This window comes from Bos indicus, chromosome 2 (assembly GCF_029378745.1).
Source record: "Bos indicus isolate NIAB-ARS_2022 breed Sahiwal x Tharparkar chromosome 2, NIAB-ARS_B.indTharparkar_mat_pri_1.0, whole genome shotgun sequence".
NCBI classification, from domain to species: Eukaryota; Metazoa; Chordata; class Mammalia; order Artiodactyla; family Bovidae; genus Bos; species Bos indicus.
Window position 1 is genome coordinate 94,393,540 of NC_091761.1, and position 25,559 is coordinate 94,419,098.

General features: G+C 38.9%; 1 protein-coding gene and 1 long non-coding RNA gene across 5 annotated transcripts in view; one reads left to right on the forward strand and one right to left on the reverse strand.

Annotated features, from left to right (window-relative positions):
- LOC109569927 (uncharacterized) overlaps positions 1–24,383 on the forward strand; it is a 29,330-nt gene extending 4,947 nt beyond the window's left edge. Inside the window, exons 2-5 of the long non-coding RNA XR_011561505.1 lie at positions 6,003–6,066; positions 13,008–13,138; positions 13,387–13,441; positions 24,145–24,383. This is a non-coding gene — a long non-coding RNA (uncharacterized lncRNA). The remainder of the gene's footprint in view (positions 1–6,002; positions 6,067–13,007; positions 13,139–13,386; positions 13,442–24,144) is intronic.
- The window catches only part of NDUFS1 (NADH:ubiquinone oxidoreductase core subunit S1), a 30,175-nt gene continuing 23,114 nt past the window's right edge, over positions 18,499–25,559 (reverse strand). For all 4 annotated transcript variants that reach the window (XM_019975682.2, XM_019975688.2, XM_070770705.1 and 1 more), the window contains 5 exons: positions 24,156–24,310; positions 22,470–22,645; positions 21,663–21,797; positions 21,489–21,561; positions 18,499–20,323 (listed from right to left, as the gene is read on the reverse strand). In XM_019975682.2, the coding sequence (XP_019831241.2) occupies positions 20,232–20,323; positions 21,489–21,561; positions 21,663–21,797; positions 22,470–22,645; positions 24,156–24,310 (631 nt within the window). In that variant the 3' untranslated portion in view covers positions 18,499–20,231. The remainder of the gene's footprint in view (positions 20,324–21,488; positions 21,562–21,662; positions 21,798–22,469; positions 22,646–24,155; positions 24,311–25,559) is intronic.

Here is a 25,559-nt window from a genome sequence, read left to right on the forward strand (position 1 = left end):
CCTACAATGTACTATATTGTCCGATTTTTCATTTTCGGATTTCACCCATTAATAGTATTTGCTTTCATTAATCTCTGCCACTGGGTCAAAGTCATTACAATGTTGAAGCATGCCAAGTCTCCCAAAACACACCAACTCTTCCAAAATTAAGCCATCTTAAAGGCAAATAGAATTATTAAAAGGCAAACAGTAAGCAGCATAACTTACCATTTTAGCTAAGAATCTTAAAGCACACTGCAAATGTTTTTCATGTTACCTAACAATTGGAAAAATAAATTCTAGAAGTGAATTTCTTACTATTACATGGAGTTGCCCAATTCTACAGAGAAATAGCTTTGGGTATGTTCTGTTGTAATTTTTTTCTGTCAACTAAACTACAGACTTTATTCTGATTTTTGCCAGTTTACCACTGATGTCCCTTTTCTGTCTCAGATACTCAAATTTTCCTTATCTTTCATGACCGCCACAGTCTTGAAGAGTACCAGTCTATTATTTTGTAGAACGTCTCTCAATCTGAGTTTCTCTAATATTTCCTCGTGATTAGATGGGGGAATCTGAGACATGGCGTGTCCTTTCAGAGCATGCTGTGAGGGAGGACGTGATGCTGAGCTGTGCTGGGACTGGCTGTGTGGTTTTGTACTGCTGCTGCGACACAGCTCCACAGACCTAGCACCACCACACAGCACCCATCTTATCTGCAGGGCAGGGGTCCAGGCAGACTGGGTGGTATCCCTGCTTGGGGTCTCCCAAGGCCAATACCAAGGTGTCAGCTGGGCTGCGTTCTCATCTGGAGCTGGTGGTCCTCTTCCAGCTCATTCAGGTTGTTGGCAGAATCCAGGATGGATGGTTTACCTGCTGATTGGCAGTAGGAATCTCTCTCAGTTCCTGGAAGCCATTCTCAAGTTCTCACCTGCAGCCCTTCCATTCACAAGGGCAGCAGGAGAATTGCCCTCCCTGACAATCCCTCTTACACTTTGCATCTCTGACTTCTTTTTTTTTTTTTTTTTGCATCTCTGACTTCTGGACCCATATTTACAAGGCTCATATGATTAGGTCAGGCAAACACGTAATCTCACATAATATAGCCTAGTCACAGGATTAAAATCCATGGTATTCACAACCTGGAAGATTATGACAGGTGTGTCCCAAGAGTGGGGAGGGAAAGGCAGAGAGTGAACATCTCAGAATTCTGCCTACCATGTTACTGCTATTAGCCTGGTTACTTGGTATAGCTGGTGTCTTCTGGTTTCTCCATTGTAACCTTACTGTCTTTCCATTTGTAATTAAAAGATACCAGGAGGGAGCCCATTTGAACTATGTAAACATTTTATTTCTCCTCAGACTTTCCTAAACTAACGTTAACTCACCAATGGACTTGTCCATTCTCTGCCATTTATTTGTTTGTCTATTTCATTGCAGATTCATGGATACATATTTTATTTGGGAGGTTATGGTTATAATCCAACACTGTCATTATTTTGCTGTGCTAATTGTCCCAGCTTTGGCCATTGCAGGCTCTTTCACTTAGCTCCTGTGCTCTTTCCGTGTGCCCTCACACTTTCTCAGCACTTCTTTACTTTCTCACACTGAGACACTCTAGATTCACCTTGCATTTTTTCCTGCTCAAGCCCTGAAAGAAATCGTTTTTCCACAGATAACTCCAGTTTTAATCCAAGAGAACTAGAAGCACGAGGCTTCCCTGGTGGCTCAGATGGTAAAGAATCTGCCTGCAATTCAGGAGATCTGGGTTTGATCCCTGGGTTGGGAAGATCCCCTGGAGAAGGGAATGGCAACCCACTCCAGTATTCTGGCCTGGAGAATCCCATGGACAGAGGAGCCTTGTGGGCTATAGACTATGGGGTTGCAAAAAGTCGGACGTGACTGAGTGACTAACTAGAAGTCACTTCGGTTTGTACTGGCTACAAATTAGTGTCTCCACAGGTTAGGTGCAGATTAGTAAATGTATTTAGTTTCCACCTGCTGTCCTCACATGGTGCCACAAATGTGGTAGCTTAAAACAACACAGATGTATTATCTTACAGTCCTCCGGTCAGGGATCTGAAATGGGTTTTACTGGTTGTCGGGAAGGGCTACATTTCTCTCTGGAGGCTCTAGGCAAGAATCTGCTTCCTTGTCTCTTCCAGCTTCTAGAAGCTACTTGCATTTGTTGACTCCTAATTCCTTCCTATGTCTTTATTTATGTATTTACTTTTGGCTGCATCTCAAAGCTTGTAAGATGTTAGCTCCCTGACCAGGGGATGAACCCCATCCTGCAGCAAGAGCACAAAATCTTAACCACTGGACCAGGGAAGTCCCCTTTCCTATGACTCTAAAGCCAGCAACATAGTATCTTCCAGTCTCCAGTGACTCTTGTCCTGTTCTGCTCTTATTAGGATCTTTCTGCTTACATTATGCCCACCCAGATAATCCAGAATAATCTCCCTATCTCAGGATCCTTAATTCAGTCATATCTACAAAATCCCTTTTGCCATGTAAGGTAACATTCACAGGTTGGGGGGAGGATTAGGACATGGACATATTTGGGGCCATTATTTTACCTACCACATGAATATATTTGCACAGATGGGACCATCAGTCCACAAAAATCAGGCAAAAGGAAAATATCCCTTTAATAACAGATCCTTTTTTACTTTTTCTTCTTAGCCCCATAAGTCACTTTTTAAAAAATTGCTGTATATTTTGCACATTTGTCTAAATCCTTGGTAAAAGTAGATGTCATTAATCCTCCATTGGTAGGACATCAGTTTTGATTTGTCCTCCAGCAGCCGTGAAGAGCTCCTGCTCATCCATCTGTCTCCTCCTCTGTTGTTTGTCACCAACAGCACAGATTTTACAGGATCATACCCAGTTGTAAAAAGCAATGATTATAGTTTCCCACGATGCATTACTCTGCTGTCCAAAGACCTGTTTCTATAGCATGTATGCACATTATTGGTTGGAAATTACATTGCCAGAGCTAGTGAAAAAAATTAAATGTTCTCTAAATACCCTTGCCTATAACTGCATTTGCTTTTTAGTTCATTTCTAAAACCAAGGTTTTCCCATTCTTACTATTTTCAATGAGCTATAATAAAATTTTTGATGTAAAGTATTTTGTGTAAAAAGCCATTTAACGCTGTCTGTTCTAATACTAAACTATGGATTGGTTGCATACTAAGTCGCAGGCAGGATTCTAGGTATACATTTTCATTCTTTCTTTTTAAAGGATGGAATAGCAACAGCACATTACACTCATTAAGCACTTACTCTCGTCCAGTGTTTTACACATATTAAGTTATTTAGTCAAATCTCTGAGGCAGGTGTTGCTATCATCATAGCATATGCAACCCCCATATCAATAGGTAATAGTGGGAATTCCCTGGCGGTCCAGTGGTTAGGACTCTGTACTTTCACTGTGGAGGTTATGGGTTAATTAACTTAACTCCTGGATGGGGAATTAAGATCCTGCAAGCATGTGGCTTGGCCAAAAAAAAAAAAAAAAGGGAATAGTAATAGCGATGACATAGCTGCTAAGCAGTAGAGCCAAGACTTAAATCTAGGAAACAGATTATGGAGCTTTCTCTTTTAACAAATCATTTTGTACAGTATCACAGCGTTTTTTCTTTTTTAAAGAAAAAAAAAGTTGAATATAATGATTTTTTCAAACCCTGCTCTTAACCAGATCATTTTTTCCAAATTGGTATATAGCTGAAAAACTATAATGTCAAAAGATTGTGATACATGCAGTGAACAGAAATTTTAGAAGCAGCCTAAATGCTGCAGAGACTTAGTAAATCCAAGTCCTATTGAATGCACATATGATAATTAAATCCCAGGACATTTCAGACTCCAGTTCATCATTGCTGCTGTTGAAATCATCCCTTTAATTTGATAGCATGAATCAGGGAGAATGTACCAATAGCTCCCAGCACAGTTGTCTAGTTTACCATTGGCAGTTACTTTCCTATAATTGAGGACAACTGCTGTCACGTTAGGCATTTGCTATGATTTGAACGTTAGTGTTTCCTTAACATTCATATGCTGAAATCCTAAATCCCTAAGGTGATGGTATTAGGAGGTGGCACTTTTGGAAGGTGCTTAAGTTATGAGGCTGGAACTTTCATGAATGGGATTGTTTCTGTTATAAAGGAGACCCTCCAGGGTTTCCTAGTGTCCGTGTAGGACACAGCGAGGGATGATAGTCTGCAGCCTGGAAGAGGGTCTTCACCAGAACTTGACCATGCTGGCTCCTGATCTTGGACTTCCAGCCTCCAGAACTGTAAGAAATAAATTTCTGTTGTTTATAAGCTACCCAGTGTGTGGCATTTTGTTATAGCAACCCAAACAGATTATAACAGTATTATTTCTCCAGTTCTTAGAAAAATCCTGAAAGAAAACTTGGGCAAATAAATTTTGGCTGCCTCATAATAGATTCTTAATAGTATATTCTATTTACATCTAGTCAGAAAGAATGCTCTTCATGTTTACTTTATACATTTCAGTACTTACACATTTCATTTATAGAAACATGTAAATTTTTCTATTCCAGAACACTCAAATCTAAAATACTTTTATGTTGAAGTTCATAGATATTTCTCATACTTAGTTTTAGAAATCTGTAAGATAAATTGGAAAGGGGGAAAATGAATTCAGTTTATATCCATGTTTGTACAAGTCTTTGAAAATGGATACACTCAACAAGAAAGAACATTATTCAAGATAGTTCAAGGTTTTGGAATAAAATAGATGAAGTATATGAAATGTGATTTATATAGTCTAATAAAATACACATAATCTAAAATATATTCAAAATGAATTTATATTATGATCTGAGAGTAAGTTTTGTCAACATATATATGTTGTTGTTGTTTAGTCACTAAGTCGTGTCTGACTCTTGTACGAAGCCGCCAGGCTCCTCTGTCCATGGGATTTCCCAGGCAAGAATGCTAGAGTGCCTAGCCATTTCCTTCTCTAGGGTATCTTCCTAACCCAGAGACTGAACCCACGTCTCCTGCATTGTAGGAGTATTCTTTACCACTGAGCCACCTGGGAAGCCCATATGTATGACTACACATGACTAATTTCTACTAGATTGCTAACCAATTGGAAGTGATTTTCATAAGTAGGCTTGTCTATCAATAACTTTAAAGAAATAGCAGATAGTTTCCTGAAGGACCAATAAAAATGTTTATGTACAAGTATGATTAATACTACGTTATCTGTAATAGAAAAAAAATAGGAAAGCCCTAAATACCCCATCAATAGGGAAGCAATATGGCATTGTGATTAAGAATTGCCTGGATTCAAATCCCATCTCCACAATTTACTGTGTGATCATGGAGACATTATCTCACTCTCCAATTAGTTTGCTTGTGCTCAGTCACTAAGTAGTGTCTGACTTTTTTCGACCCCATGGGCTGTAGTCCCCAGGCTCCTCTGTCCATGGGATTTCCCAGGCAAGAACACTGGAGTGGGTTGCCATTTCCTTCTCCAGGGACTCTTCCCGACTCAAGGATCGAACCCTCATCTCCTGCATTGGCAGGCAGGTTCTTTACCACTGAGCCCCCAGGGAAGCCCCCATCTGTAAAATGAAGCTAATAAAATTTACTCCACTGGTTTGTTGTAGTACTTAGAATAGTTCCTAGTCCATAGTATATACTCAGTGCATTTTAGTTATCATTATTGATAGGGAATTGGGATACAACTTGGTAGAGACTAGGTAACTTTTAAAAAAAAGACAGCTATATGCACTACTTAACTAGAAGACAGTCTGTTGCCAACTCATTTTGTCTCCCTCTCTCCAATGCCCTGCAAAAAACTTAGCTAGAGAGAAGCTGAATTTTGTGCATATATATTGAAGAACAGAGAGCAGATCTGGGGGGCCTCTGATGGAAAATACAATTATTTGGGGGTGCATTATAGGAAGAGAAAGGGGAGAGGCTTCGGGGCAATATGGATTGTATATAGAGAAAAGACCTGCCGACTTTTTTTTTTCTTTGTAGGCAAAGAAAACTGATGTTTATTAAAATGCTCCTTAGGTGACACACACTTTGCTGCCAGCTTGATGTAAGTAAATAATTCCATTTAGTCTTTGAAGTAACCCTAAGAGGTGGGTGTTACTGCTGGTTGACCACAAAATTATAGAGGTGAAATGGTTTGACAGCCACACCTGGAGCTTAACTATGCTATGTGAAGCTCAGAACCTGTATTGACTTCATGACTTCAAGATACTTTTCTCAACTCAACGCTCTTCGATTCAGTGCCTCCAAAGAAAGCGTAAGGTCTTTCATGGAGCAGACCACATTATCTGGCATCCATTTTGTCAGAGCTGCTTCCCATTGTCCCAAAAGGGCATCTGTCCTTGCTTGCTGTGCTCCTTCTGTCCACTTGACTTACTCCTGCACAGCCCACAGGCCTCCTCACAGTAAGCACTTCCTCTTGGAAGCCTTCCCTAATAGCTCTTGATAGCCTCCCAGTCAGGGCTGTCATGAAGGTGTGGTCCCTACTGTTCCCAGCGGACCTTGTTCTGTCACAGCACTTGCACATATATGCAATCATCAGTGACTCTTCTGCCTTTGCCACTGAAGACAGGGTCAGTCTCCAACACCTGTATAGTTCCCAACCACTGGTAGTTGCTCCATTAATGTACAGGAACTAGGGATGAATATGATCCCTAGTTACCACTCTCCTTGGGCAATTTTTTTAAGTATAGTTAACTTACAAAATTATATTAATTTCAGATGTTCAACAAAGTGATTCAATTATATATATGTATCAGTTCAGTTCAGTTCAGTAGCTCAGTCCTGTCTGACTCTTTGCAACCCCATGAACCGCACGCAGCATGCCAGGCCTCCCTGCTGCTACTGCTAAGTCACTTCAGTCGTGTCTGACTCTGTGCAGCCCCATAGACAGCAGCCCACCAGGCTCCACCATCCCTGGAATTCTCCAGGCAAGAACACTGGAGTGGGTTGCCATTGCCTTCTCCCCAGGCCTCCCTATCCATCACCAGCTCCCGGAGTTTACCCAAACTCATGTCAATTGAGTCAGTGATGCCATCCAACCATCTCATCCTCTGTTGTCCCCTTCTCCTCCTGCCCTCAATCTTTCCCAGCATCAGGGTCTTTTCAAATGAGTCAGCTCTCCGCATCAAGTGGCCCAAGTATTGGAGTTTCAGCTTCAACGTCAGTCCTTCCAATGAACACCCAGGACTGATCTCCTTTAGGATGGACTGGTTGGATCTCCTTGCAGTCCAAGGGACTCTCAAGAGTCTTCTCCAACACCACAGTTCAAAAGCATCCATTCTTCGGCACTCAGCTTTCTTTATGGTCCAACTCTCACATACATACATGACTACTGGGAAAACCATAGCCTTGACTAGACAGACTTTGTTGACAAAGTAAATGTCTCTGCTTTTTAATATGCTGTCTAGGTTGGTCATAAATTTCCTTCCAAGGAATAAGTGTCTTAATTTCATGGCTGCAATCACCATCTGCAGTGATTTTGGAGCCCCCCAAAATAAAGTCAGCTACTGTTTCCAATGTTTCCCCATCTATTTGCCATGAAGTGATGGGACTGGATGCCATGATCTTAGTTTTCTGAATGTTGAGTTTTAAGCCAACTTTTTAACTCTCTTCTTTCACTTTCATCAAGAAGCTCTTTATTTCTTCTTCACTTTCTTTCATAAGGGTGGTGTCATCTGCATATCTGAGGTTATTGATACTTCTCCCGGCAATCTTGATTCCAGCTTGTGCTTCTTCCAGCCCAGCGTTTCTCATATTAAGTTTCATGAGAAACTTAATATATATTTATAATATAATAATATATAATATTATATATAAAACTTAATATATATAAGTTAAGTATGCTGCTGCTGCTGCTAAGTCACTTCAGTCATGTCCGACTCTGTGCGACCCCAGAGACAGCAGCCCATGAGGCCCCCCTGTCCCTGAGATTCTCCAGGCAAGAACACTGCAGTGGGTTGCCATTTCCTTCTCCAATGCATGAAAGTGAAAAGTGAAAGTGAAGTCGCTTAGTCGTGTCCGACTCTTCTCGACACCATGGACTGCAGCCTACCAGGCCCCTCCGTCCATGGGATTTTCCAAGCAAGAGTACTGGAGTGGGGTGCCATCGCCTTCTCCATAAGTTAAGTATATATTAACTTATATACTCTGCATAAAAGTTAAATAAGCAGGGCGACAATATACAGCCTTGACGTACTCCTTTTCCCATTTGGAACCAGTCTGTTGTTCCATGTCCAGTTCTAACTGTTGTTTCCTGACCTGCATACAGATTTCTCAAGAGGCAGGTCAGGTGGTCTGGTATTTCCATTTCTTTAAGAATTTCCCACAGTTTATTGTGAGCCACACAGTCAAAGGCTTTGGCATAGTCAATAAAGCAGAAATAGGTGTTTTTCTGGAACTCTCTTGCATTTTTGATGATCCAGCGGATGTTGGCAATTTGATCTCTGGTTCTCCGTCCTTTCTAAAACCAGCTTGAACATCTGGAAGTTCACAGTTCACATATTGCTGAAGCCTGACTTGGAGAATTTTGAGCATTACTTTACTAGCATGTGAGATGAGTACAATTGTGCGGTAGTTTGAGCATTCTTTGGCATTGCCTTTCTTTGGGATTGGAATGAAAACTGACCTTTTCCAGTCCTGTGGCCACTGCTGAGTTTTCCAAATTTGCTGGCATATTGAGTGCAGCACTTTCACAGGTATTAAACAGCATTTATTATATTCAGGATTTTGTGTGTCAGGAATTGGGATGGGGCTTAGTGAGAAAAGCTCATCACTGTTCTATGCTTCTGTTGATGATCAGGTAGCTCAAATGGCCAGAGATGGTTGGAATAGTTTGCATGCTTACATGTGAAGTCACTTTAGTCCTATCTGACTCTTGAGTGCAGCACTTTCACAGCATCATCTTTTAGGATTTGAAATAGCTCAACTGCAATTCCATCACCTCCACTAGCTTTGTTCGTAGTGATGCTTTCTAAGGCCCACTTGACTTCACATTCCAGGATGTCTGGCTCTAGGCGAGTGATCACACCATCGGGATTATCTGGGTTGTGAAGATCTTTTTTGTATAGTTCTTCTGTGACTTCTTGCCACTTCTTCTGTATATATCTATACTATTTTCTAAAAATTCTTTTCCATTATGGTTTACTACAAGATATTGAATATAGTTCCCTGTGCTATGAATCTTTGTTATCTGTTTTACAAATAGTAGTGTGCATCTGTTAATTCCCTACACCCAATTTATCCCTCCCTGCCCCCTCCCCTTTGGTAACCTTAAGTTTGTTTACTATGTCTGTGAGTCTGTTTCTGTTTTGTAAATAATTTTATTTGTACTATTTTTTATTTACTTTTGGCTGCGCTGGATCACTGCTTTGCTCAGGTTTCTCTAATTGTGGTGAGCTGGGCTACTCTTCATTGTGGTGTGTGGGCTGCTCCTTTTGGTGGCTTCTCTTGTTACAGAACACAGGCTCTAGGCATGCAGGCTTCAGTAGTTGCTGCACACATGCTCAGTAATTGTGCCTCGGGGGCTCTAGAACTTGGGCTCAGTAGTTCTGGCACACAGGCTTAGCTGCTCCAAGGCATGTGCAATCTTCCCGGACCAGGGATCAAACCCATGTCCCCTGCATTAGCAGGTGGATTCTTATCCACTGTGCCACCAGGTAAGTCCTGTACTATTTTTTAGATTCCCCATATCAGTGATATCATATGATATTTGTCTTTCTCTTTTCTCTCAGAGAAAAGACAATACTAAGTAAGTACATACTAAGTGAGTACTTTACTTAGTATGATCATCTGTAGGTCCCTCCATGTTGGTGCAAATGAGCAGTCAGAGCTTTTGAGGTATTACTTTGGTGGGTGGGTTCAAGGGAGTTAAGAGACCAGGGAAGAATTATGGGCCCCACAGGAAACTGGGATCTGGTATCTTTTGGTTCACTACATATACATATATATATATATATATATATATATATATACACACACACATACACGTATATATATATATATATGTTCTATATATATGTATGTGTGTGTGTGTGTATATATATATACAGATACACACATATATGTATATATATGTTCTATATATATGTATGTATATGTACATATATGTGTATGCTGCTAAGTCACTTTGGTCGTGTCAGACTCTGTGCGACTCCATAGACGGCAGCCCACCAGGCTCCCCCGTCCCTGGGATTCTCCAGGCAAGAACACTGGAGTGGGTTGCCATTTCCTTCTCCAATGCATGAAAGTGAAAGTGAAGTCGCTCAGTCGTGTCCGACTCTTAGCGACCCCATGGACTGCAGCCTACTAGACTCCTCCATCCATGGGATTTTCCAGGCAAGAGTACTGGAGTGGGGTACCATTGCCTTCTCCATATATGTATATATGTATACACATATATATACATCCTGCATCCAGATGTTCTACTGCATCCCGAACTCTAGCAGACAATATTTTCTCAACTGTTTATTGTGTATAAGCATGCTGAGTCAGAGGTGAGTTAACCCTGCTCTCTGGGAGGGAGATACTCACCAGGGAGAAGGAATGACTTCCTGGGCTGCAGGGCTGATTTAGGGAAATTCCTTGCCCAGAGCCCTAATCAGTGTCTTGGTGCCTAGGAAAAGTGAAGTGTTATTTCCAGGGGTGAGCAGTTGATTTGGTCCATTCAGTCTTGAGGATTATACGTAGTAATCCTAGTTAACGTCACAATGTTCAAATGTAAGAGCACACTGGGTACTTCCTGGGGAAAAACACTGAGCAGGCCCAGTCCTTGCCTAGTAGCCTTAATTGTAAGTTAGTAATGATAATAGCAGGTTGGTGTATTAGGAACATATTAGTTCCTAATAATTTCTTGGTAGTTTGTCTAGCAGAAAGATCTCTGCCCCCTTTTAGGGTGGTTTTCATTTCCCTTCTGAAAATCGCTTTTCTTGCAAGAGACTTAATCGATTAAACCACAAAACATGAAATGGAAGAACCAATTCCAATCAAAAAGATCTAAGATGTGGACTCTCAGGATCAAACAGGTTATTTTAAAACATCAGGTATCTCTTTTCTGGCAATCAATAGATTTGTACAGAATACCACCATTTCCTAAAAACACTCCCTTATAAAATAATTGTCCTAATATTCTAGTTTTGGATAAGAATTGTTCCAGTTTTAACAAAGGGCACTATATTTTGTATGTTGAGTCAAAATGAAGGAAAGGTACAGAATGCATGAGATGACAACAAGTGTGAACCTGTAGAAAACGCACTTCATATATGACTGGGAACAATACAAAAGTATTAGCTAAGAACATTCGTGAAAGGGGTCAGGGGCGCATCCTACCTCTCATGGAACAAAAAGGCTTGGAGAAATGGACACATGCATTTAACTAGAAAGCGAAGGGTAAGCAAGGAGAGCACAGAGGTCACGGGGTAAAGACGCAGACACAGTTACTGAGGAACAACCCCAAACTCCCAAGAAAATGCTGCTGCCCCTCCCTCCTCATTCCCTCCCAGCTTGCAGATACAAAACAAGCCCCATCTCATGAAGGGGTGTAGCTGTTTAGTGCCAAGTACTAAGCAAACCATAAATTTCCACTTTATGTTTTATGGGAACTGTAGTTTGGGGAACCTACCAGAAGGCTCTATTATGATTTAACTTTATCCATGTAACAATATATCTCAGTATAAAGTCCAGGTTCCTGGAGGAGGGGATGGATTGGGAAATTGGAATTGACATATATACACTGCTATGTATAAAATAGATAACTAATGAGAATTGACTATATAGCACAGGGAACTCTAATCAATGCTCTGTGGTGACCTAAATGGAAAGGAAATCCAGAGGGTTTATATGTAAACATATAGCTGATTCTATATATGTACTTTGCTGTACAGCAGAAACTAACACAATATTGTAGAGCAAGTATACTCCAATTGGAAAAAAAAAAAAAAAACAGGTTGCCTCAGTTTAAAAAAAAAAAAAGCAGAAACAGGCAAAAAAAATTTGCGTTTTATTTTTCTTGGCAGGGGAAATTGAGATTAATGAAATTTAATCGTGCTTTACTGCTCCTTTTAGATTTCCAACATTATCCCAGGGCTTCCCAGCAGCAAAGTAGATTGCTTCTGTTCTAGAACAATGGGACAAGGTCACCCTAACCCTCAGAACATGAGGAAAATCCCCAAGTCTTCAAAGAGTTGGAAGATCTCCATAGACTCAGTTCTTGTCCTAGTTTGTCCTCATGATTTGCCTTTTTTTTTTTTAATTCAGAAAATAATTTATATTAATTACAGTACATTTTCTGGCAGGGAGGTTACTTACCCTACTGAAGAATATAGTAAATCCTGTAAAGTGGAAATGGAATAGAAGATACTGAAAAACTACACTTTGGGTTCTACTATTGGACTCAGACTGTGATATTAAATCTATTACTTGAGGAACATTACTCCATCTGGCCTAGTACTTACCCAATCTATAGCAACCCAGACTGGACAATCTGTGAGGAAACTCACAAAGGCTCATTTCCTCCTATAAATAGCCTTTCTGCCCCCCAAAAGCATCTTGGTTACAGGTGCCAATGTTCTTGGGTTATATTTAAAAGCTTAAAGAATTTGAGCCAAAGGAAAGGGTCTTCATTCTATCTTATGTATGACAGGAGACTTACCACCTCTATACTGGATACAAAAGCAGTTAACTAATGAGAAAACAGGTATAGATAAATTGGTATGTTATAGAAGCTTCACTTTATAATCCATACAGTCTTTTTTTCCTGAGTATCTCCTTCTTCACTACTGCAGTAGGTATCATAGGGCTTGTCTCCTATGTCTATTCTTCTGGTTGTTTTAATCATTTGACCCTCCTCCTCTCAAGAGATGGGGTGTATGCTTTCTTCCTTTGAACCTGGGTGGGCTCCAAGACTGGCTTGACCAGTAAAGCATAGTTAAGTGATGCTATAGTTTCCGAAGTTGTCATAAAAAGCCTTGCATCTTTCTCCTTGGCCTCTAGGAACACTATGGTTCTTGGAACCCTGAACCACCCTGTGAGTACATCTGTCCTGGGACTGTCGTGCTGAATGCTCTGGAAGATAACCCCCTGTGAACCTGTCTTTCCACCATTCCAGCCCAGGAGCCAAGCATGTAAGTGAAGATGCTATCTGGGGATTTAAGGTGCTTCAGCCAGAGCTTCTCTAGCCCCTAGCTCTTTGAGTCATTCCCCAGTACTCTAGTCACCCAGCTGAGGTTCCATCTTGCTGTGCCCTTTCTACATTTTGGACCTATTGAATCTCATGAGTATAGTAAAAGATTGTTGTTTTACACCACTAAGTTTTGGGGTGGTTTGTTATACAGCAAAAGATAACTGGAACATTTCTTGGAATCTATTTTAGTTGAAAAAATGGCTGTTGGGCTAAAGGCTGTATTTTCCAGCGTCTGCTCTTGCAGGTGAGTGTGGTAATGAGTCTTGCCTGTGGTGTGTGAGTGGAAGTGATGCAATTTCCAAGTCATGTCAATAAAATGTTAGTGCTGGTCCTCCACTTGCCCTCCCTCACTGCTTCTTGTTGACTGAGATATAGTGATAATTGAAGCAGTTATGTAGGATCCACAGACATTTCAGAAGGCTATCACAGACTGAATTCCCCAGGGAGCATATAGTGCGCAGAATTCAATGTGCAAAACACTCATTAAATAGTTCCATGGGGATCAACACCTGTAAAGAAGGGGAAGAAGGCAGAAGTGGGCAGAGGGCAAAAACTGCAATGCAGGGCCAATGACAGCCTCAGACAGGCCCATAGAAAACCTGGACGCTAAAAGAGCCCTTCACATTTGTCCTCTGCTAGGTCTAGATGGAGAAGGCAATGGCAACCCACTCCAGTACTCTTGCCTGGAAAATCCCATGGACGGAGGAACCTGGTAGGCTGCAGTCCATGAGATCGCTGAGTCGGACATGACTGAGCGACTTCACTTTCACTTTTCACTTTCATGCATTGGAGAAGGAAATGGCAACCCACTCCAGTGTTCTTGCCTGGAGAATCCCAGGGACGGGGGAGCCTGGTGGGCTGCCATCTATGGGACTGCACAGGGTCGGACACGACTGAAGCAACTTAGCAGCAGCAGCAGCAGCAGGTCTAGATGAAAAGCAGAGACATTACTTTGCCAACAAAGGTCCGTCTAGTCAAGGCAATGGTTTTTCCAGTGGTCATGTATGGATGTGAGAGTTGAACTGTGAAGAAAGCTGTGAAGAATTGATGCTTTTGAACTGTGGTGTTGGAGAAGACTCTTGAGAGTCCCTTGGACTGCAAGGAGATCCAACCAGTCCATTCTGAAGGGAGATCAGCCCTGGGATTTCTTTGGAAGGAATGATGCTAAAGCTGAAACTCCAGTACTTTGGCTACCTCATGCAGAGTTGACTCATTGGAAAAGACTCTGATGCTGGGAGGGATTGGGGGCAGGAGGAGAAGGGGACAACAGAGGATGAGATGGCTGGATGGCATCACTGACTCAATGGATGTGAGTCTGAGTGAACTCTGGGAGTTGGTGATGGATAGGGAGGCCTGGAATGCTGCAATTCATGGGGTCGCAAAGAGTCAGACACGACTGAGCAATTGAACTGAACTGAACTGAGGTCTAGATGGCCACAAGTCAGTTATTAGATTTGGGTCACCCTAGGCTTTGCCTCGGAGAAGGCAATGGCACCCCACTCCAGTAGTCTTGCCTGGAAAATCCCATCAACGGAGGAGCCTGGTGGGCTGCAGTCCATGGGGTCACTAAGAGTCAGACACGACTGAGTGACTTCACTTTCACTTTCAAGCATTGGAGAAGGAAATGGCAACCCATTTGTGTTCTTGCCTGGAGAATCCCAGGGACAGGGGAGACTGGTGGGCTGCGGTCTATGGGGTCGCACAGAGTCGGACACGACTAAAGCGACTTAGCAGCAGCAGCAGCTGCAGGTTTTGCCTAGATGTAATCATTGTGTACTAGCTATTTTTTTTTTTTCTTAACATTCATTTATTTGGCTGTGTTGACTCTCATGGGCTCTTTAGCACGTGGTCTTAGGTGCCCCACAGCATGTGGGGTCTTAGTTCCCCAACCAGGGATAGAACCCAAGTCCCCTGCGTTGCAAGGTGGATTCTATTAACTACCACGGAAATCCCTGTACTATTTCTACATAACAAAATAACATAAAATTTAATGGTTCAAAACAACAACTATTTATTAGCTCATAATTTCTGTGTCAGGAATCCAGAAATGTATGGGGTTGCAATTAACTGTTGGCTAGGGCTGCAGTCATCTCAATTGGCAGCCAAGATTCGGCTCACTTACAAATGGTGGCTGGAAGTCCTCTTCCTTACCACACGAGATCTCTCTGTAGGCTAAGTATCCTCCAACATGGCAGGTAGTGATCTGAGAGGGAGAGAATCAGAGCAAACCCCAGACCGAAACTGCAGATTAAGTTTAAAAAAAAACCACAAAACCTAATCTCAGCACAAACATCCCTACTCATTAGAAGTGAATCAGGAAGTCTGGCCCACACTCAAGGAGAGATGACGACAAAGGGGAGGGAATCCCAGGAGGCAGGGATCAGTGGGGCCGTCTTAGAGGCTGCCAAGCACACAGAGAATGCATACAATTTTGTATCCTATTTTTAGCTTTCATCAACTTAAGTTTTGTTTTGCCATTCTTCATTTATATGTTTTTAAAAATAATAAAAGCAATATATTCTTATTGTCAAAATCTTGAAATATTCAAGTGATAAAACTGTACTGTCTTCTTTTTTTGCCATATGGCATGCAGGCTTAGTTCCCTGACCAGGGATCAAACTTGCAACCCCTGTAGTGGAAGCACAGAGTCTTAACCATTGAACCATCAGGGAAGTCCTGACAATCCTTTTCTTTAAGCTGTTTCCTCAGACTAGTTCAACTACCCTGAGGTAGTTGCATCTAAGATACTTTTCACACATAATAAACATGTATGTATGCTCACAATACATACAGTAAAAATATATATATGTCTCTTGTACTCATAGTACTTATTACACCTCACACAGAGGATACTCTGCAAATGCTAAATAAATGTTGGAGCTGAATTGAGATGTCATTGAACCAGGAATCAGAGGGCTGGTTCAAATCGCAAAACCTCTAATTTACCCTTATTCTTTGGCCTCCAATTCCGTAATTATCAAACACACGTGTAATGCTAGATTTTTTCCTATAGTCCTTTCCAGATTTGAAAATACATGTCTAAGAAGGAAATGGCTCAGAAGTAAACAAATCCATCTGCAACACGGAAGACCCTGGTTAATCCCTGGGTAGGGAAGATACCCTATAGAAGGAAATGACAACCCACTCCAATATTCTTGCCTGGAGAATCCCATGGACAGAGGGTCCTTGAGGGCTGCAGTTCATGCTTCACTTTCACTTTCTTTCAAGAAAGAAACTGTTATTCATCTTATGATCTCTTTACAAACCAATTCAAGTTAAATATTATAATCACTAGTCCTAGACCATGCATTTCACCCTATTTTTCAATGCCCACAAATATTTTTCATTTTATTTTAAAAACTATACAGATGTCAAAGATTCTGAACATCAATCACAGTCTGAAGATCAGTTTCAGATAATTAAATCTTTAATCTTTTTGATTTCAAAAAGTCTTTATCAAGGTTGATTTTTTTCATGAGTACTTGTTTCCAAAAGTTGGGTCACTCACAAACCTATGGTCTAGCTATAAGGTAGGATTAGCCTTACAAAATGTCCTAAAAAACTGTCATGCATATCATTTATTTCTGCTTGGACTCTTTCCCAGCCACACTGGGCCTTCGGTAACAGGCGTTTGTAATGATTTTGCTAGTGACATTTTAACAGTGGTCATGAATGACACTGTTAACATTTAAAACAAAACAAAACAAACCTTACCTCTTACCACTGTTTTGGTTGCTAAGTTGCCTCAGTTCTTCTCTCCTTGGGAACTTGAATCATGGTGGAGTTAATTTGTTTCAGTAACAATAAAGCTGACAGTTTATATTAGCCAAAGGCTTTGCCAGCAAAAAAATCCTCCTGTCCCCTTTTATGCACATCAATAGCTCTCACACTCCTCCTGTTCCCTTTCTATCAGCATATAGTTTTCCCTCTTCTGATAGCACTGCTTTATCTTTTTGCTTTCAGAGTAATCTCTTTTAAGGGTTAGAATTCAACAGATTCAGTAAGTCTTATTCTAACAAAAATTCCATCAAAATCTGCAGAATTCTGCATAATAAATTATAATCTTCACAACCTTGGTGGACAGTTTGTAGTAGCAGTATTCTGTTGACTGGATTGACCTTGGATAAGTCATTCAATTCTTTTGAATTAAATAGTTTTCTTTAGGAAAACAGAAGCTAGAGGTTATATTAGGCTTGGCTTTCCCTCACACTTGACAGAATTGAGTTTTTCTCTTGGTTCACTTAGAATGGGGACTTTAAGGACTCCCATGGATGGTTAGCTGCAACTTCCTGAAACTTAACAAAATTTTGAACACAGCCTTTCCCTATGATGGTTCTCAGTTATTAACCACAGTGAACATTTACTATATGTCAAGAAATAGCCTAAGAAAGTTTTAGAGGCTTTCTAACTTAATCCTCATTACAACACTGTGAGGTTCAAAGTAGGTATAATCATTAGAATTTTTGTCATTTTACAGATGATGAAACAATCTTCCATTTTCCTAAGTAACATTTCCAAAGTTGAACAAGATCTATCTGACCTGGCAAGAAATGGTGTTTAAATAACTCAGCAACAAACAATAGTAAATTATTGCATACTGAGTATTATTAATGCTTTTTATTAATGTATTCATTATAATACAATTCACAATAAATTTGAGGGGCATTCTGTATGGAGTTAAGGCTTTTAAGATTTCTCCTGTGTATCTATTCTACTAATTGCCCATAACATTTTTTGAGGCAAAATGGAACAGTAAAAATATCTCTAAACATTCTTGCCTTTAGTCTTTAACTGGGTAAAAATGGGCAAGTAATTTGATATTTCTTGGGTCTTAATACCGATTGTCAGCATGGCTTTAACTAGACATAATGTACTTAAAGCTCTAATGGCACATATTAGTGGTCTTCTCTAAATGGTATTATTCTAGGGTCTTTCCAGATTGCCATCTTCACCTAAAAGGACTTGGCCTTGATTCTTTGCAGTTTTCTCATTGTTGACTCCCTCATTGCTTAGAATAAAATTCCATCAACAGTGTTATTCTTCTTATCTATATGTATTTTTCTTCTACCTGGATCCATTCTTCAGAAAGTCTTGCAACCATCTTCAATGTTTATGCTCATGATAACCTTAATATGGGCTCTTCCCTGGTGGCTCAGATGGTAAAGAATTTGCTTGCAAATGTGAGAGAGGGGAGAAGGGAATGCTACCCACTCCAGTATTCTTGCCTGGAGAATTCCACGGACAAAGGAGCCTGGCGGGCTATACAGTCCATGGGGTAGCAAAGAGACGGACACAACTGAGTGACTAACACTTTCACTTTTCAACTTTAATATTTTGTATTAAGTGACTGATAGGTGCTCATGGGACAGACTTTCATATTAACTTTATGCAAAACCAACAACTTTAATGAGTACTACTTAGCCCAGACAAAATATTCTTTATGAAACTACAAGTTCAACACATGCTGCCCAGATGGCAGCCCTAGGATCCTGGACCATCTTAGTCATATCACCATTTCTCCATCTGAATGCAACATTCCCTCACCAACAATCCTACGAAGTCTATCACTGAAGAGTACTGTGTAAAATAAAAACCCAAAGTGTTTGCCCCTGTGAGGTCAGCAACAGACTACGGAGTAGAGAAGGTAGAGAGAGAAGGAGTTTGTATTAAATTCAAAGTCTTTTAGTAAGAAGTTATATTTCAGGCAACTGAGAATTTAAAATGAAGTACACAACTTTATGACTGAAATGAATAAAATAATTCTGAAAAGGCTGTTATGGGTGACAAATTCTGAGCAATTTTTGAAGATGACAAACTATATTCTAAAAATTTTACCTTTTCTCATATCAGTAAAATTGCGACCTATAGTTGGGCTAATAAATCTCTGGTGAAAGCAAAAAGGAATAAAGATTATAAAACAAATGATTCTGAACATAAGATTTCAAAAAAAATTAATACAGCATTAGATCATCTCCTAGATTAATTGTAAGTTTTTTTACTTTTTTTTTTTGGACAATTGAAAATTATGAAAGCTGTTAGTTTTGTCTTTTATTACTGGAGTAATTTAGTTGACTTAAATACTACAGATGGTGTTAATATAATAAATATGGAACATCAATGAAAACCTAAATATTTCTTGAGACCTCACTCATTCCAAGGGATGTGTGTGCTATCTATTATACAAAGAAGAAAAATCACATAAATCACCATGACATTATATTGTATAAACAGACGTAAGAAAAAACAGAAAAATGTGTTATCCATTAAGCTTCTCAATACCAATTATTGGAGGTAACAACCTATGGAATTTGTATTAATGAGAGGAAATTATGTCCAACACTTAAGAACTATGGGCTATGAATTTGAAGTCAGAGAACCAGGTTTGATTCTATGACTTTTTTTGCTGTGGACTCAGGCAAACTATCCAGTATCTCTGGGCTTCAGTTTCTTCACCTGTAATATGAGATAATACCCATCTCACACGGATGTAACAAGGACAAAACGAGATGATGCATGTAAAACCAGACTGCTTAGGACACAGAAAATCCTGAATAATCATTAAGCTATTATTACTATGATTATTATTAGAGTTGTTCAAGATACATACCTGATGTGTGATTATATTATATATATTTTTTCTATTTACCCAGTTTGACAGAATACTTAAATCTTTTCTTTAGCACTAGGATAGAACAGGAGCAATGGAAGCTATTCTTATTTTATTCACTTTACAAGCATAAGTGAACAATGAAGATAAAAAAAATTATATTTTAAGGACTTTCTTTTTTATGTCACAAAGATTATCAGTGCTTTTACATGAAAAGTCCTCTATATAATGTTTATTAAACTATTTAACATTTACATTCAACACATAATTGTTTTGAAACTTCAAAGTTCTCTGATAATTGCAATAGCATTTTCAAATAAAGCATGGTAGAACCTTAAATATTACATCAAGATTATTTTTGAAACAGATACACCTTCAAGAGATCGTGCCAACATAACTGTCCATTAACTGGGCCATAGTAGATGTTTCAGCATATGGATGGTTCCTCTACTGCATGGGCACCCTCTGTAACAGCTTTGACACATTTAGCCATTGTCTGTGAGGCTCTGCTAATTGAATCTGAAAGATATCAAGAAAATGTGCATTCTGATAATATAACTTCAACAGAGGCACACAGTAAAACCTTCCTATTGCGCATATTCAGGAACAACAAACAACAAAAGGACTATAAAAGTCTATGTAACAATACATAAATATTGTAAAAATCAACTGATAAATTCAGAATATAAGCCCTGTAACAGCTAAATGGTTTTAATAAGTACTCATAGGAATGATTAAATAATTATATATAGCCATACAAAGGGCCAGTATGCAATCAGTAAGAATATTATAGAAAAGTGTTGAATTAACAACAGGAAAAGAATACACAACAACAGGAAAAGGTTACAGAACAGTGTACTAAAATCCATAAATCATACACTTTATGGGTGAATTTTATGGTATGTGAATTATATTTTAATAAAGCCATACAAATCCTCCCTCCCAGGGTAAATGAATAATCTCATTTATATTTAAATAAAAACATGTGTATATCCCTGGTTGATTGGCCAAAATGTTAAACATAGTTATTTCTGGGATGGTAGTGTTTTTACCTTGTTATGGTGGCCTTAGGTAAGTATTCTACAATGAACATAACTTTTACAATACAACTAAAAATCCTATTAAAAACAATCTTGGATACAAACTGTACCAAAAACTTAAAAATATCTATCTGCTTTTAGACAGAAAATTATTTTTAAATGTCTGTCAACTACCTCATAACCTAGATGTTCTATCATGTATTATAAAATCTGTAGGTTAGTCTGCATTCCTTAAGAATATTCTTAACAATTTATATCAGAAGCACTATTTAACATGTTTCACATTTTAGTGTTTTGATTCTTCTACTGTAATTCTCAGAAAAAACCTTCAGTTTTTTGTCACTCAGAAAATTATCCCCATATTGCTGTATAGTAATTCTACATATAATAGTAAAAGTTTATATTTAACATCTGCTAATTCTTACTGGATTTTCCAACTCAACTTACATTAGAAAAGAAATTAGAAAGAAAATAAATTAGAGTAAAATCAGAATATATAGTTATATTAGTTCAATATTTGAAAAATCTTGTGAGATTAGACATATCAAATACTACCACTAGCAGGTGAGAATCGTAACACTAAATTAGGTGATGATATTCCTTCCCACCTTCCATTTATGGCAGCCATGCTAACAACTGCATACCTGTCATGTAGAAGTCTTTTATTGTTAGCTGAGGTGGAACAAGTGGATCAGCAAGAAGCTGTTGGTTCACTAGCTGCAAAAAAAGGAATAAGAGATCAGTAATAGTATTGAAAACTAGTACTGCTACACCAGAGGATACATTATTATGAAAACCGCAAATAGACAAGGTTTTACCTTGGAAAGCTCACTTGCTTGCTGGAAATAATTAGCTCCTTCAACATCATCATATCGAACAAGATTAGGAGAGACTTCTTCCAATCTGTTTCTCACTTGATCCAGAGTATCATATGGAAGAGTCATACCTGCAATCTATAACATAACAGGTTCCAAAGCATTAATACTGATAAATTTCAAATAATACATCATTGCAACTATGGTAAAATAAGGCAGTACTAGTATGAAAAATATACTGGTGTCCATTTGCATGTATATTAAGCAAGTAGGTGAGGAATATTAGAATATTCTTCTAATTCATAAGTAGCTGTCAACATATTAGTAATTTATTTTTAGAAAACAGAATGATTATGAAATAAATGCTTTGCTAATCTGAATATTTCAGCTAACCTGTTATTGCTCATATACAAGGTTTATGGACAACTATATTATTACTTTAAATCTCATATGATGCTTCTTTTTATAATAAGAGTTGAGTCTTTTTAGGCAAAAGACAAGTCAAAAATAAAAAACACCAATTTCAAATTCCCATTTTCTTTTTGTTTTTGGCCAAGTCACACAGCTTGTGGGATCTCAGTTCTCTGACCAGGGATTAAACCAGTGCCTTCGGCAGTGAAAGCGCAGAGTCCTAACCAATGGACCACCAGGAAATTCCCCAAACCCCTGTTTGGGGTTTCTCATGTTTCTCCTACAGATTGTTTAAATCATCTCTGCATTTCAGACTTGCGTTCCCCCTTGACTCCGGAAATCATTCTGACAAGCTAACATGTCAAACATCCTACTAGCAGCATCACTAAGGACAAATACCTCAGAAAGGGCTCTTATAATTTTCCAGTCTTCTCTTGCCAAGCCGGGAGGCGTCACTGCTACTTTTGTCTGCTGAGCTCGGCCCTCAGTATTGACGTAAGTAGCAGACTTCTCTGTGTAAGCAGCGCCAGGGAGAATAACATCAGCTATAGGAGCTCCGACGTCGCCATGATGTCCTGTGAAAAAGATAGAAAATGGCAAACCACATTTTAGCACAAAACTGATTACATATTAAACATGAACACCGTAGATATCCTTTTAAAATTTCATTTTTATAAGTGTTAAAATTCCATTTTATGAAGTGTTTAAAAATTTATTGTTAAAAAATTAAAACAATACAGTATTGAGTATATGGAATAAAAATTAAAGCCCACTGGGTCCACAGTTAAACTCCCTTCTCCAAAAAAAGGTACTGTTAAAGCCCTTGGTATGTATCTTACCAGATCAATTTTTGCAAATGCACAAATACATAATACCACACACACACACACATCTAATGGGCAACTAGGTGTATTATCTCACTTGATGGTTACAAAGCGGAAATGCTCAGATGTCTGCTACTGAGATTCGGTAAAGTAAACTGAAATGGTGCAGGAACAAGAAGTGTGTGACGGGGCATGACAGGAATACTACTAAAAAGAGCACGAAGAGGAGATTACAGAAAACAGTATGCTAAAGACTGTCACTCAGTAACTGAAGTGTTGGAAGAAAAAAGGAACTTTGGTTAAGTAAAAGAAAGCTATAGAACAATACATAAACTTTGATCTCATTTACGTAATTTTATATACGTATAAAAATATGTATGAAGCATGCATATCTAAAATATCTCAATGATTATCCCTGGATAGAATTAGGACAGGATTTTAGTTTATGCATTTTGGTTTAAGTTTATCAAACAAAATATTACATAATGCTTTTTATGTGGCATGGCAATAAAAAGCTTATTATAAATTAGTGTTGTTTCTGTATAAAACAAGGTTTCCCTGGTAGCTCAGCTGGTAAAGAATCCACCTGCAATGCAGGACACCCCAGTTCAATTCCTGGGTTGGAAAGATCCTCAGTATTCTTGGGCTTCTCTGGTGGTTTAGGCGGTAAAGAATCCGCCTGCAATGCAGGAGACCTGGGTTCAATCCCAGGGCTGGGAAGATCTTCTGGAGGAGGGCATAGCAACCCACTACAGTACTCTTGTCTGGAGAATCCCCATGAACAGAGAAGCCTGGCGGGCTACAGTCCATGGGGTTGCAAAGAGTCAGACATGAATGAGCACGCATGCACAAAGTGCAAAATTTAACAAAGGACTCATGATTTTTTAATTTTTACAGTTTATATAAAAGTGCTAGCCCTTTAATATATAATCACACTAAATATTTGTTGAAAAATTGAAAATAATGCTATATAATATTTCATAATTTAAATTACTGTTACTGGGGGCATTAGCTTTCTTCCAATTCTTTGTTATTAAATAATGTAAGGTGATAATTCTTAATAGCAAAGCAACTATGTAAGTAACAAAGCCTATTTTAAAAAATATAAAATCTATAAAAATACATATTGTTTTGAAACTGGTGAGCGTATAGGGAAATTCTCAAATGGAAAATATTATTACACTAAATATACTGCCATGCAGTTTCTAATATACAAAATGTACTATTCTCTTCTGTTTCTAATGTCACAGATGCTACTAACCTTGATAAACAATGAAACAATCCTTTGGCAAATCCTGTCGAGTGATACAACCTCCATCTGCTCCCAGGAGAAACAGCATTTTAGGAGGATTCTTCCGAATTGCTTCCACCCCAGGCTTATAGCCAAGATCCAAAGCAGCTACTTGGCTTGCAATCCTGTAAAACAATTATGGGATTTTGGCATACTTGCTGTTTTCATTATAAAAAATTAAATGTGATTCTTGAATAATACCGAGTCTTTTTTTTTTCTGTTCGATGCTGTCAAAGATCTTCCCTCATTTTTTTTTACCCAGGTGAAATAAATGTCAGAATCAGAAAAAGCAGTCTTTTACTGTTTTAAGAATGCTAAACAAAGAAATAAGATGCTGAGGACACTGTTTCTTCAGGACATGATACTTAATGGAGTAATTCGGGAAACTATGCCAACCACATACTCGATTTTTATTCAATATAGCAAGACTTGATGAGTCAAAGACAGTCATTAGAGAAAAATTAGAAGACTTTGAAAACCTAAAAGGAAAATCTAAACACCACTCATAAAACTGTAATTCAGAGAAAACTATAATTAGTACACTGGTGTATGTCCTTAGGGAACTTTTTCAATGAATATATATTATTGTTATACAAGCAGATAAAAACCTTTTAAAGAAGTTTCAAGTAACTATACTTCGAACATTTGGGAGTTTTTGCTCTAGTTAGGTATTATCAATTTTCTTTATAGAAATAGTAGCCATTTTGAGAACCTACTATGAATAAAGCTAAACTTTACCTGTTAAGGGAGGAGGGCAGATCAAACAAACTCCCACTAGATGCTGCTTGCTCTGTAAAACTCTCTAATAGGACATCAAAAGAATAAAATACTTTAAGAATATTTAACAAAAGAAGCGTTAAGATTTATATGATGAAAATTACAAAACTCCAAAGGAAATTAAAGACTGTAACAAATGGAAAGACACCCTATGTTCATGGATTGGAAGACTTAATGTTTTGAAGATGGCATTACTCCCCAAACTGATCTATAGGTTTAATGCAATCCCTATCAAAACTGACAGCTGAGTCCTCCGCAGAAACTGACAAACTGATCCTAAAAGTCACATGGAGTGCAAAGTGAAAGTGAAGTGAAAGTCGCTCAGTCGTGTCCGACTCTTTGCAACCCCATGGACTATACATTTCATGGAATTCTCCAGACGAGGATACTGGAGTGGGTAGCCTTTCCCTTCTCCAGGGGATCTTCCCAACTCAGGGATCAAACCCAGGTCTCCCGCATTGCAAGAAGATTCTTTACCAGCTGAGCCACAAGGGAAGTCCAATGCAATGCAATGGAAGGCAAAGGACCCTGAAAAACCAAGTCTATCTTAAAAATGAACAAAGTCAGAAAACTCAGACTTCCTCAATTCAATTTCAA